The following is a 14,333-nucleotide window of genomic DNA, read 5'->3' as shown; positions in this document are numbered from 1 at the left end:
AGGATTTAAGCTTAGCTGTTAAGTAGATTCTTAATCTTGCTGGTCCACGGCTGCAAGTATTTCTCACTTTCATAAGGCTGTGGTGTTTACCTGTGTTTTCTGTTCAATAGAACTAACAATGCATAGCTCTGCAGGCCTGAAGTTAAAGGAGAAAATTTTCTGAGGGGTGTCTTTTTTTTTCAGCAAAGCAGGGACAGTAGATAATATCTCTAATTGTAATGTTGCTTTTAAGGAAAATGCAGTGCTATCTAGATGGAAGAAAGATCTGAAATTCAAATAAGTGTCTTGTTTCCATTTCTGTCACTTGTTTTTGATGTCATTGGGAGGTAATGGTATTTTTAAGTTCTGTACTATTTTCTTACCCCCAGACATTCAGTAGTTTTTAAGTATAAGCTGTCTTAATGATAATTAAGATTCAGATGTTAACATATATTTCTTTTGGTGAGGGCTTTGAAAATAAGAATAAAAGCATATACATCTAAACGTAGTTTCAGCACTCCTTGCACAACTGAGTTTTTTTCTTGTCAGGTTTAGTTTAGGATCATCTGCATCTGAGCTGCTCTTTCCTATATCTAATAAATAATCTTTCAAATCTATTTGAATCTTTGCAATTATAGACTAATAAATAGTGGATTAGATTCTTATTTGCCTAGCGGTAAATAAGTAGTTTAAAGAATCAACCAAACAAAAAAAAAAAATCCGTTTGAAGCTTCTACTTTGATTATAAATCCGTAGTTGCTATGTATGCCTGAGAACTCATGTCATACTAACAAATACTATTGATAATTTTCAATTTGGTTTTATTTTTATACTAATATGGAATGTATTCGCTTTAATTAACTCCTAAAAGCAAGGGGAGCTGGTATTTGCAGTTTATTTAACAAACAGTTTTTTCGACAAAAAGAAAAGATAGGGCTAAAATTATAAATTTTTTTTCTTTCTTTTTCTTTCCCTGCCTGTCCCCCCGCCCCCCAACAACCAAAAGCATTTTGTTAATGTAGCTCTGCTCTGTGATTTTCACAGCTTTGCCCTTTTGCTATAATTTCAGGAAGGCCATGCACTCAGCTGCAGCTTCTGAACCCAGAAAGATTTGCCCGGCTCATTAAAGAAGTTATGAATAATGTGTGGCCTGGCAAAGACATGGTGGTACAGTGGTATCCAGGTTTGGAAGACAGAAATCACCCATCAGTTTCCTGGCTTAAGATGGTCTGGAAGAACCTTTATATACATTTTTCTGATGATTTGAGTGTGTTTGATGACATGCCACTTATCCCCAAGACACTGCTGGAGGAAAACCAAACGTCAATTGAACTGGTTAGATTTAGGTATCCATCACCTATCATTCTGGAAGATGAATCTGAGACTCAGCTCCCGGAATATTTAGCTGATATTGTTCAGAAAGTTGGTGGTGTTGTACTTAAGAAGCTGGATATTTCTATTCAACATCCACTTATAAAAAAATATGTGCATCCACCATTACCAAGTGCTGTTTTACAAATAATGGAAAAAATGTCCTTACAGAAACTATGCAATCAGGTTGCATCGTTCCCATCAACACATAAAGATGCTCTTAGAGCATTTTTAGCTAGCTTAACTGATACAAGTGAAAAAGAGAGAAGAGTTATTCAGGAATTGCTAATATTTAAAAAAATTGAAAAATCATGTGATGAAAGTGTGCCTGTTTTTACTGGGCTAAAAGGTAGTAAGGTATTACACCACACTGCCAAAATTCCTCCTGGTCTAAGATTTTCTATTCCAATAATTGACAGCAGTGATGAAGCTACTATTCGCTTAGCTAACCTGCTGAAAATAGAACAGCTAAAGAGCACAGATTGCTTGAAGTTTGTTATACAAGACATAAGAAGTGATTTCTATTCATATGATGAAATAACACAGATAATGCAATGGGTTCTTGAGAATCTGACTTTTCTGAAAAATGAGAATGCAGATGTGATAGATTGGCTGACATCACTAAAGTTTATTAAGATTTCACCGGAAAATATAATGTCAGCAAATGAACTCTTTGATCCTGAGGTAGAGCTTCTGCAAAATTTGTTTTATGCTGAGGAGGAAATTTGCTTCCCCCCTGTTATTTTTACATCTTCGGATATTCTTCATTCTCTGAGACAAATCGGCTTAAAAAATGAGGGCAATCTTGAGGAAAGTGATATTGTGAGAGTGGCAAATAAAATCGAAAGTTTGCATGCTAACACTAACACCAGTCATGATTTACTGTTAAGAAAAGCTCGAACTCTCGTGATGATTTTGAACAAAAACCATACGCTGCTTCACTCGTCTGAAACAAAAGCTGTGCTGAAAAAAATAAAATGGATTCCCGCATGTAAGGAAAGACCTCCAAATTATCCAGGATCCTTAGTTTGGAAAGGAGATCATTGTAATCTCTGTTTGCCGCCAGAAATGTGTGATATATCTCACGCAATTTTAGTTGGTTCCTCGGTTCCTCTTGTGGAAAATGTGCTGTTGGATATAGAAAAAGCACTTGGCATCCCTACCAAGCCCAGCATAAAAGCAGTCTTAAAACATTTCAAGGTGGTGGTTGATTGGCACAGTTCTAAAACTTTTAGTGATGAGGACTATTATCAGTTTCAGCATATCTTGCTTGAGATTTATGGATTTATGCATGATCATCTAGAAGAAGGCAAAGAAGCTTTTAGAGCCCTGAAATTTCCCTGGGTTTGGACAGGTAAAACATTTTGTTCCCTCACACAAGCAGTAATAAAGTCAGTACCTGATCTTGATCTCCAGCCTTATCTACATTATGTGCCAAAAACTATGGCGAAGTTTCACCAGTTGTTTAAATGTTGTGGTTCAATTGAACAGTTAACACCAGACCATGTTTCTATGGTCATTCAGAAAATATATCTAAAAAGCGAGCAGTCCCTCTCGGAACAAGAGAGTAAACAAAATCTTCACATTATGTTGAGCATCATAAGATGGCTGTACAGCAATCAGATTCCTGCAAGTCTGCATACACCCATGCCACTATACAGTGGCAAACTTCCTTATAAACTAGCAATGAGGCCAATTCATGAGTGCTGTTACTGTGATATCAAAGTTGATGACTTAAATGATTTGCTTGAAGATTCTGTTGAACCAATAATTTTGGTGCATGAAGACATACCAATGAAAACTGCTGAGTGGTTAAATGTCCCATGCCTTAGCACAAGATTGATTAATCCAGAAAATATGGGATTTGAGCAATCTGGGCAAAGAGAGCCTCTGACTGTAAGAATTAAAAACATTTTGGAAGAATACCCTTCCATTTCAGATATCTTTAAAGAGCTGCTTCAAAATGCTGATGATGCTAATGCAACAGAATGTAATTTCCTGATTGACATGAGAAGAAATATGGACATAAGAGAGAATCTTCTGGATCCAGGAATGGCAGCATGTCATGGTCCAGCTTTGTGGTCATTCAATAATTCTGAATTTTCTGACTCTGATTTCCTAAACATAACTCGATTAGGAGAGTCTTTAAAAAGGAGTGAAGTTGACAAAGTGGGAAAATTTGGACTGGGATTCAATTCAGTTTATCATATCACTGATGTTCCTATTATTTTGAGCCGGGAGTTCATGATTATGTTTGATCCAAATGTTAACCATATCAGTAAGCATATTAGAGATAAATCTAACCCTGGGATTAAAATCAACTGGAGTAAACAACAGAAGAGGCTGCGAAAATTTCCCAATCAGTTTAAGCCATTTATAGGAGTTTTTGGTTGCCAACTACCACTGACTGTAGAATCTCCTTACAGCTACAAAGGAACACTTTTCAGGCTGTCCTTTAGAACTCAGCAGGAAGCTAAAGTGAGTGAAGTCAGCAGCGCATGTTACAATACAGCAGATATTTACTCTCTTGTGGATGAATTTAGCATTTGTGGTCACAGACTGATAATATTTGCTCAGAGTGTAAATTCAATGGTTTTGAAATACTTGAAAATTGAGGCAGATGATCCAGGGGTGGCACAAGATGTTGTCACTATCAAAAAAAATCTGTGTTCTTCCAAAGCCTTGACTGCACCAAATGTAAGTGTTTTAAAGGAAGCAGCTAAACTCATGAAGATCTGCAGCAGCAGTAATAAAAAGCTTCCCACTGAAACACCAAAGTCCTCATGTATCTTACAGATAATAGTAGAAGAATTTCACCATGTATTTAGGCGGATTGCTGATTTACAGTCTCCGCTTTTCAGAGGTACGGAAGATGATCCAGCTTCTTTCTTTGAAATGGCTAAATCAGGACAGGTAAAAAGATCAGCCGATGAATTGCCACAGAAAACAGTAGATTCAACAACATGGCTTATATGTTCTTGCATGGACATTGGAGATGCTTTAAAATTTTCATTACATGAAAGTGGACGAAGACTGGGTCTTGTTCCCTGTGGTGGAATAGGAGTGTTGCTGTCTGAAACCCAGGATCAGAAGTGGATTGTGAAACCTAATTGCAACACCATAGGTGAAGTATTCTGCTATCTACCTCTACGAATAAAAACAGGCTTACCTCTTCATATAAACGGCTGCTTTGCAGTTACTTCAAATCGGAAGGAGATCTGGAAAACAGACACAAAAGGAAGGTGGAATACAGTATTCATGAGGCATGTTATTGTAAAAGCCTACATAGAAGCACTTTGTGTTCTACGTGACATGGCAATCAGTGGTGAGCTAGTTGACTACAGTTACTGTGCAGTGTGGCCAGATCCTGATTCAGTTCACGATGATTTTTCTGTTATTTGTCAAGGGTTTTATGAAGACATAGCTCATATGAAAAGCAAAGAAGGGATCAAAGTGTTTTCTGATGGTTTCTCTTGGGTTTCCATGAAGAATGTAAGGTTTTTAGATGACTCTATACTGAAACGACCAGATGTTGGACCATCTGCTTTTAAGATCTTTCTGAAGTACCTTAAAAAAACTGGTTCCAAAAGTCTGTGTGCTGTTGATCTCCCGTCCTGGGTAAAGACAGGATTTGAAGAAGCAGGATGCAAATACATACTATTGGAGAACACCTTCTCTGAGAAACAGTTCTTTTCTGAGGTATTTTTCCCTAATGTTCAGGAGATTGATGCAGAGCTGCGTGATCCTTTGATGCGTTATGTTCTCAATGAAAAAGTTGAGGAGTTCTCAGGAATTCTTCGTGTTACTCCGTGTATTCCCTGTTCATTGGATGGACATCCATTAGTTACACCATCAAGACTGATTCATCCTGAAGGAAGAGTTGCAAAGTTATATGATGCTGAAGATGGAAGATTTCCCTACGGCACCACTCAGGATTATCTTAACCCAATTATTTTGGTTAAACTTGTTCAGTTGGGAATGGCTAAAGATGATATTTTGTGGGAAGATCTGATAGAACGTGCAGAGTCAGTAGCCGAAATTAACAACATTGATCATGCTGCAGCTTGTCTCAGAAGCAGTGTTATATTGAGTCTTATTGATGAAAAATTAAAATCTAGGGACCCTAGAGCTAAAGAATTTGCTGCAAAATGTCAAACCATCCCTTTCCTTCCTTTTCTTACCAAACCAGCAGGCTTCTCACTGCACTGGAAAGGCAATGATTTTCAGCCTGAAGCAATGTTTTCAGCAACTGATCTTTTCACAGCTGATCATCAAGATATAGTTTGCCTAATACAACCAATTCTTAATGAAAATTCCCACTCCTTTAAAGGTTGTGGTGCTTTGTCATTAGCTGTCAAAGAATTTTTGGGTTTACTGAAGAAACCAGCTGTTAATTTGGTCATAAGTCAGTTAGAAGAAGTTGCAAAGTTATTTGATGGGATCACGTTATATCAAGAAAATATCACCAATGCATGTTACAAATATCTCCATGAAGCAATGTTACAGAATGAATCAACAAAAGCTATGATAATTGAACAACTGACAAACTGTAGTTTTATTCTGGTTGAGAATGTGTATGTTGATCCAACAAAAGTGTCTTTTCATCTGAATTTTGAAGCAGCACCCTATCTCTATCAGTTGCCTAATAAATATAAAAATAGTTTCCGTGAGCTATTTGAAAGTGTGGGTGTAAGACAGGCTTTTACAGTTGAAGATTTTGCTGTAGTTCTGGAATTAATAAATCAGGAAAGAGGGACCAAACAACTAACAGAAGACAACTTTCAGCTTTGCAGGAGAATAATTAGTGAAGGAATATGGGGCCTCATTAGAGAGAAAAAGCAGGAATTTTGTGAGAAAAAGTATGGTGAGATTTTGTTACCCGATACTCGCCTTGCACTTCTGCCTGCAAAATCTTTGTGTTACAATGACTGTCCATGGATTAAAGTTAAAGACACAACTGTTAAATATTGTCATGGTGATATTCCAAGAGAAGTTGCAGTAAAGCTTGGAGCAATACCAAAACGTCATAAAGCTTTAGAAAGATATGCATCTAATATCTGTTTTACTACCCTTGGAACAGAATTTGGCCAGAAAGAAAAATTGACAAGTCGAATTAAAAGCATTCTTAATGCCTACCCTTCAGAAAAAGAAATGCTGAAAGAGCTCCTTCAGAATGCAGATGATGCAAAAGCTACAGAGATCTGTTTTGTGTTTGATCCTAGACAGCATCCAGCTGACAGAATATTTGATGAGAAATGGGCACCACTTCAAGGACCAGCACTGTGTGTTTACAACAATCAGCCTTTTACAGAAGATGATATTCGAGGAATTCAGAACCTTGGAAAAGGTACAAAAGTAGGAAATCCCTGTAAAACTGGACAATATGGTATAGGTTTCAATTCTGTTTATCATATTACTGATTGCCCTTCTTTCATATCTGGCAATGATATACTTTGTATTTTTGATCCTCATGCTAGATATGCACCAGGTTCAACATCAACAAGTCCTGGCCGCATGTTTAGAGATTTAGATGCAGATTTCAGAACCCAGTTCTCAGATGTACTGGACCTCTACTTGGGAGATCACTTTAAACTGGATAATTGCACAATGTTTAGGTTTCCTCTTCGAAATGGAGAAATGGCTAAAGGATCAGAAATTTCCTCAGTTCCATGCTCAGATAGAATGGTCCAGAATCTCTTAGATAAGCTGCGTTCAGATGGAGCAGAACTCTTAATGTTTTTGAACCATATGGAAAAGATTTCTATTTGTGAGATAGAAAAAACAACTGGAGCATTGAATGTGTTGTATTCTGTACAAGGCAAAATCACTGATGGGGACAGACTGAAACGAAAGCAATTCCATGCATCTGTAATTGACAGTGTAACTAAAAAAAAGCAGCTAAGCGAAATACCTGTCCAACAGATTACTTACACAATGGATACTGAAGATTCTGAGGGTAATCTTACAACTTGGTTAATTTGTAACAGGTCAGGCTTTTCTGCCATGGAAAAGGTATCCAAAAGTGTGGTTTCAGCCCACAAGAATGAGGACATTACTCTTTTTCCACGTGGTGGGGTAGCAGCTTGCATTACTCATAATTACAAAAAACCCCACAGAGCATTCTGTTTCTTACCGTTATCACTAGAAACTGGATTACCTTTTCATGTGAATGGCCACTTTGCTCTAGATTCTGCAAGAAGAAATCTATGGCGTGATGATAATGGTGTTGGAGTAAGAAGTGACTGGAACAGCAGCCTGATGACAGCACTGATAGCACCAGCCTATGTTGAACTGCTGATTCAGCTGAAGAAACGCTATTTTCCAGGCACCGATCCTACAGTATCAGTGCTGCAAAACACGCCTACTCATGTTGTGAAAGACACTTTAAAAAAGTTTTTATCATTTTTTCCAGTTAATAGACTTGATATTCAGCCAGATTGGTATTGTTTAGTGAAAGCAGTTTACAGTTGCATTTATGAAGATTTGAAGCGTCTTTTACCTGTTATGCGAGCTCCAAATATTGATGGTTCTGATTTGCATTCTGCTGTTATCATCACATGGGTTAACATGTCTACTGTGAACAAAGGCAGGCCATTCTTTGACAATTTACTACAAGATGAATTACAGCATCTTAAAAATACAGAATACAACATCACAACACGGAAGACAGTGGCCGAAAATGTTTATAGACTCAAGCATTTACTCTTAGAAATTGGATTTAATTTGATATACAACTGTGATGAAACTGCAAATCTTTACCACTGTTTGGTAGATGCAGATATTCCTGTCACCTATGTGACACCTGCTGATGTCAGATTATTTTTGATGACATTTTCTTTTCCAGACTCTAATTGCCACATTGGAAAATTACCCTGTCGTCTTCAGCAGACAAATTTGAAACTCTTCCATAGTCTCAAACTTCTGGTTGACTACTGTTTTAAAGATGCAGAAGAAAATGAAATCCAGATTGAGGGTTTGCCACTCCTTATTACTCTTGACAATGTTTTGCAAATTTTTGATTCAAAGCGACCAAAGTTCTTAACAACATACCATGAACTGATTCCATCTCGTAAGGATCTCTTTATGAACACATTGTATTTGAGATACAACAATATTTTACTTAGCAGTGAAGTAGCGAAAGTCTTTGATATCAGAAGTTTTGCTGAATTGTTATCAGCTGTGTTGCCTAGAGAATACAAAACTAGAAACTGCATGAAATGGAAGGAAAACTTTGCAAGTGAATCTTGGCTTAAAAATGCCTGGCATTTTATTAGTGAATCTATAAGTATTAAGGAAGAGCAAGAAGATACACAAGCAAAATTCGATGATGTTGTTGAAACTTTGAAGGACTGGACTTTGCTCCCAGGTGTAAGGTTTACTGTCTCAGCTAATCATCTTGTTGTGCCAGAGTCTGATGTTTTGCTGCCTCTCAGCATTATGCATATAGCTGTTTTTCCAAATGCTCAGAGTGATAAAGTCTTCCATGCTTTAATGAAAACAGGCTGTATTCAGCTGGCATTGAACAAAATTTGCTCCAAAGACAGTGCTTTAGTGCCTTTGTTGTCGGGGTGTACAGCGAATATAGATAATCCTTCAAGCATTCTGAAAGCCATACAATACATGGTACAGACATCAACTTTTAGAACTGAAAAGTTAGCAGAAAGTGACTTTGAGGCTCTCTTAATGTACTTCAATTGCAATTTATGCCATTTGACATCTCAGGATGACATTAAAATTTTAAAGTCTCTTCCATGTTATAAATCGATTAGTGGCCGATACATCAGCATTTCAAAATACGGGATGTGTTATGTCCTCACAAAAAGCATCCCATCCATAGAAGTAGACAGATGGACACAGTCGACTTCAGCAGCTTTTCTTGAAGAGAAGGTTCATTTGAAAGATTTGTATACTGTGCTTGGCTGTGTCTCTGTGGATGATCTTGAAGTGTATTTGAAACATCTTTTGCCAAAAATTGAAAGTCTGTCTTATGATGCAAAATTAGAACACTTGATCTACTTGAAGAATAGGCTAACTAGCATTGAAGAAACTTCAGAAATGAAAGAACAACTGTTTGAAAAGCTTGAAAGCATTTTGATTATACATGATGCGAGCAATAGATTAAAACCTGCAAAATATTTTTATGACAGGACTGTAAAAGTCTTTGAAGTTATGCTTCCTGAAAAATTCTTTATACCTCAAGATTTTTTTAAGAAACTAGAGCAACTTACAAAACCGAAAAATCAAGCTGCATTTCTTCCATCATGGGTAGCTTTTCTACGACATATCGGGTTGAAATTCATAATTTCACAGCAACAGTTATTACAGTTTGCTAAGGAGATCAGCATGAGAGCAAATACAGAAAACTGGTCTAAAGAAACACTACAGAATACTGTTGATGTCCTCCTTCATCACATATTTCAAGAACGAACTGACCTTTTGTCAGGAAACTTTCTGAAAGAATTGTCATTAATTCCTTTTCTGTGCCCTGAACGAGCTCCAGCAGAATTTGTTAGATTTCATCCTCAGTATCAAGAAGTTAATGGGACACTTCCTCTTATACGATTCAATGGGGCACAGGTGAATCCTAAATTCAAACAGACTGATGTGTTGCAATTGCTGTGGACTTCATGTCCCATTCTTCCTGAGAAAGCAACACCTTTAAGCATTAAAGAGCAAGAGGGAAGTAGCCTTGGAGCGCAAGAACAACTTGAGCAAGTTTTAACTATGCTTAATGTTAATTTGGACCCTCCTCTGGACAAAGTTATCAATAACTGCAGGAACATATGCAATATAACAACTTTGGATGAGGACATGGTGAAAACTAGGGCCAAAGTCCTAAGAAGCATTTATGAATTTCTTAGTACAGAGAAAAGGGAATTCCGCTTTCAGCTTCGAGGAGTTTCTTTTGTAATGGTGGAAGAAGGTTGGAAGCTCCTTAAGCCTGAAGAGGTGGTAATAAACCTAGAGTATGAATCTGATTTTAAACCTTATCTTTACAAACTTCCTTTAGAACTCGGTACTTTCCATCAGTTATTTAAACATTTGGGTACTGAAGATATTATTTCAACAAAGCAATATGTTGAAGTTCTAGGTCGCATATTCAAGAGCTCAGAAGGAAAGCAATTGGATCCTAATGAAATGCGCACAGTTAAAAGAGTAGTTTCTGGCCTGTTCAAGAGTCTTCAGAATGATTCTGTCAAGGTTAGGAATGACCTTGAGAATATGAGGGATTTTGCCCTCTACCTTCCTAGTCAAGATGGTAGGTTGGTAAAGTCTAGTATCTTAGTTTTTGATGATGCACCCCACTACAAAAGCAGAATCCAAGGTAACATTGGTGTGCAAATGCTTGTTGACCTTAGCCAGTGTTACTTAGGCAAAGACCATGGTTTTCACACTAAACTGATAATGTTATTCCCTCAGAAACTGAGGCCTCGCTTACTCAGCAGTATTCTTGAAGAACAGTTGGATGAAGAGTCTCCCAAAATTTGTCAGTTTGGAGCACTATGTTCTTTGCAGGGAAGGTTACAGTTACTGTTGTCTTCAGAACAATTCATCACAGGACTTGTTAGGGTTATGAAGCATGAAAATGACAATGCTTTTTTAGCTAATGAAGAAAAAGCAGTAAGACTTTGCAAAGCCTTGCGAGAAGGTTTGAAAGTTTCCTGTTTTGAGAAGTTGCAAACAACATTAAGAGTTAAAGGTTTTGCTCCTATTCCCCACAGTAAGAGTGAAACATTTGCTTTCCTGAAGAGATACGGAAATGCAGTAATACTGCTTTACATACAGCATTCTGACAGCAAAGACATAAATTTCCTCTTAGCATTAGCAATGACCTTAAAATCCGCAACTGACAACCTGATTTCTGATACCTCATATTTAATTGCAATGCTGGGTTGTAATGATATTTACCGGATCGGTGAGAAGCTTGACAGTTTAGGAGTGAAGTATGACTCTTCTGAGCCATCAAAACTTGAACTACCGACACCTGGCACTCCTATACCAGCTGAAATTCACTATACACTTCTTATGGATCCAATGAATGTATTTTATCCTGGTGAATATGTAGGTTACCTTGTTGATGCTGAAGGTGGTGATATATATGGATCATATCAACCAACTTATACCTATGCAATCATTGTACAAGAAGTAGAAAGAGAAGATGATGAAAATCCCAGTTTCCTAGGGAAGATTTACCAGATTGATATTGGATATAGTGAATATAAAATAGTGAGCTCTCTTGACTTGTACAAATTTTCAAGACCGGAGGAAAGTTCTCAAAGCAGGGATAGCACACCTTCTACCCCAACCAGTCCCACAGAATTTCCAACACATGGACCAAGGACAATTCCACCTCTCTTCACTGGTAGAGAGAGCCACAAAACAATGTCCTCAAAGCATCATTCTCCAAAAAAGATAAAGTCTAACTCCTTGCCAGAAATATTAAGAGAAGTCACATCTGTGATTGAACAGGCTTGGAAGCTTCCAGAATCTGAAAGGAAAAAGATTATTAGGAGGCTATATCTTAAATGGCATCCAGATAAAAATGCAGAGAATCTTGATATAGCTAATGAAGTTTTCAAACATTTGCAGAATGAGATTAACAGATTAGAAAAACAGGCCTTTATGGATCAAAACATGGACAGAGCCTCAAGAAGACCCTTTTCATCCTCTGCTTCTCGATTTCAGTCAGATAAATTTTCATTTCAGAGATTTTATACTTCATGGAATCAAGAAGCAACAAGCCACAAATCTGAAAGACAACAGTATAAAGAAAAGTGTCCGTCTTCCACAGGACCATCTTACACGCAACGCTTTTTTGTCCCACCTACATTTAGGTCTGTTGGCAATCCTGTAGAGGCACGTCGATGGCTTAGGCAGGCCCGAGCTAACTTTTCAGCTGCAAGAAATGACCTTCATAAAAATGCCAATGAATGGGTATGCTTTAAATGCTACCTTTCTACTAAACTAGCCTTGATTGCAGCTGACTATGCTGTGAAGGGCAAATCAGACAAAGATGTAAAACCAGCAGCCCTTGCACAAAAAGTAGAGGAATATAGTCAGCAACTTGAAGGGCTTGCAAATGACGTTCAGACATTGGAAGCTTATGGAGTAGATAGCTTAAAAACCAGGTATCCTGACTTACTTCCTTTTCCTCAGATTCCCAATGATAGGTTTACTTCAGAAGTTGCTATGAGAGTAATGGAATGCACTGCTTGTATCATAATAAAACTTGAAAACTTTATACAACAAAAAGTCTAAGTGATTTGAAGAGGTTAGGGAACTGTTTTGTCAAAAGCTTAGGTATTTCATGTGACTGGATACAAATGTGATTGTGCAGATAACTGAACATCCAAGAGGTTACACATTGCCAAGCAGTTTAGAATTGTAGTGCACAAAGGTGGATTTTTTTTTTTTTTTTTTTTTTTTAACTGAGCCTGCTGTATAAGCAAACTGTAAAACATGAATATTTTTTAAAAAATGGAATGAAACTGAGCTGCAAAAATTAGCTGTATGTACAGTCTTGTGATTATTTGGCATATTGTTGAACTGCACTTTATATAACCAAAGCTTAGCTTTCTGTTAGATGAAGCCTGTAATTATAACTCCTTATTAGATTTTATTTCATTTAATACGTTTCTAAAATGGTAATGTCAGTTTTCAATGTACTAATCTTAAGACTGGACATATGATGAAATGGGAGATAGAAAGGAAATTAAAATAACTTTGGAAGTATTGCTCCAAAGCATTTCTGTATTCTTTTGTGTTCTGTGGACATTTGTGTCACTCATAATAATACTCTTATCAGCTGGATCTGATTATAAATTTGCTGCAGCATCACATTGTGAACATTTAAAGGATAGTTTAGTCCCTGTAAACTGGTAGTTATTTTAATGCTGAATAATGATACTTGATTTAACATGCAACTTCATGTCATGCATTGATTGCATTTACTTTATTATAAAATAATTATTTAATTTACTTTTTTCTAGATCGTGTCATCTTTTGTGTAATGAAAAATGCATGTGTGTGATATACAATTGGTAAACATTATTATATGGTGTTTTATGATTTTTTTTTGAACACCAAAACTCAGTTTTCAGATGTCTGAATGATTGAGGTTTTTTTTTTTTCCTGCGTGTGTGCCTTTGTGTGTGTACATATATATATATATATATTTTTCCACAAACAGACATTGATAATAGTATTCAGTAACCTATTTTTGGTGTACACTGAGCACTGTTTTTTGTTACATGTTTAAAGGTGCTGCAATGCAATGCTCTTTTTATTTTGGTCTTCATTACAGCCCTAGACAAGTCTGATTTTTAGTTCACACTATTTCTTTTATAGTTTGTAATACTTTTGGTAATGTCATGCAATATGTTCAACGTTAGGTATTTGTAAAAAAAATTAAAAAATAAAAAATATGGAAGGATAATGCTAAATGGAAGGATTTCTCTTTGCTGGATCAGCCACACTTAACATAGATGTTATTTTCCAGTGACATGCTATTACAATTGTTTACTTGACAGCACAGTGAAACTAATTTAACTTGTAGAACACAAAAGAAGATAAACAACAGTGAGCTTGCAGGGCTGATAACAGCTGCAGTAGTATTGTAATCCAAAAATAATAAATCATGATGAAAGCTTCTTCAGTTTTGTGCAAATTATAAAGGGCTTGTTCTCTTCTGAAAAATCTTGCAAATTGTATTGGGAAGAAATGTGTTTGGAAAATGATACTGCTTCTGATTGTGAAGCCCCATTACTATTTCTGCTATTAAATATTAAGTGCCATAATTTTAATAAAGAAAAATGCAAACATATTTCAGTCTGTGTTTTAGTTTTATAAAGTAGACTAAATTTACGTGTTATTTCAAGCTTTCTTTTCTATAGGTAAATAAATCAATTCTAAATGTACTAATATTAAAATACTATTAAAAAGGAAAAATGCTTTTTTATTTCAATGACAAATGTTTGCAGTTT

General features: G+C 36.5%; 1 protein-coding gene across 2 annotated transcripts in view; it reads left to right on the top strand.

The window, feature by feature from the left end:
• Window positions 1-13,758, top strand: part of SACS (sacsin molecular chaperone) — a 29,928-nt gene extending 16,170 nt beyond the window's left edge. For both annotated transcript variants that reach the window (XM_026860339.1, XM_026860331.1), the window contains one exon: window positions 1,049-13,758. In XM_026860339.1, coding sequence (XP_026716140.1) covers window positions 1,049-12,609 — 11,561 coding nt within the window. In that variant the 3' untranslated portion in view covers window positions 12,610-13,758. The remainder of the gene's footprint in view (window positions 1-1,048) is intronic.
• The last annotated feature ends 575 nt before the right edge of the window (window positions 13,759-14,333 follow it).

Source organism: Athene cunicularia (assembly GCF_003259725.1).
Source record: "Athene cunicularia isolate RWA chromosome 1 unlocalized genomic scaffold, athCun1 chr1_part1, whole genome shotgun sequence".
NCBI lineage: Eukaryota > Metazoa > Chordata > Aves > Strigiformes > Strigidae > Athene > Athene cunicularia.
This window is presented reverse-complemented; position numbering and strand designations above follow the sequence as displayed.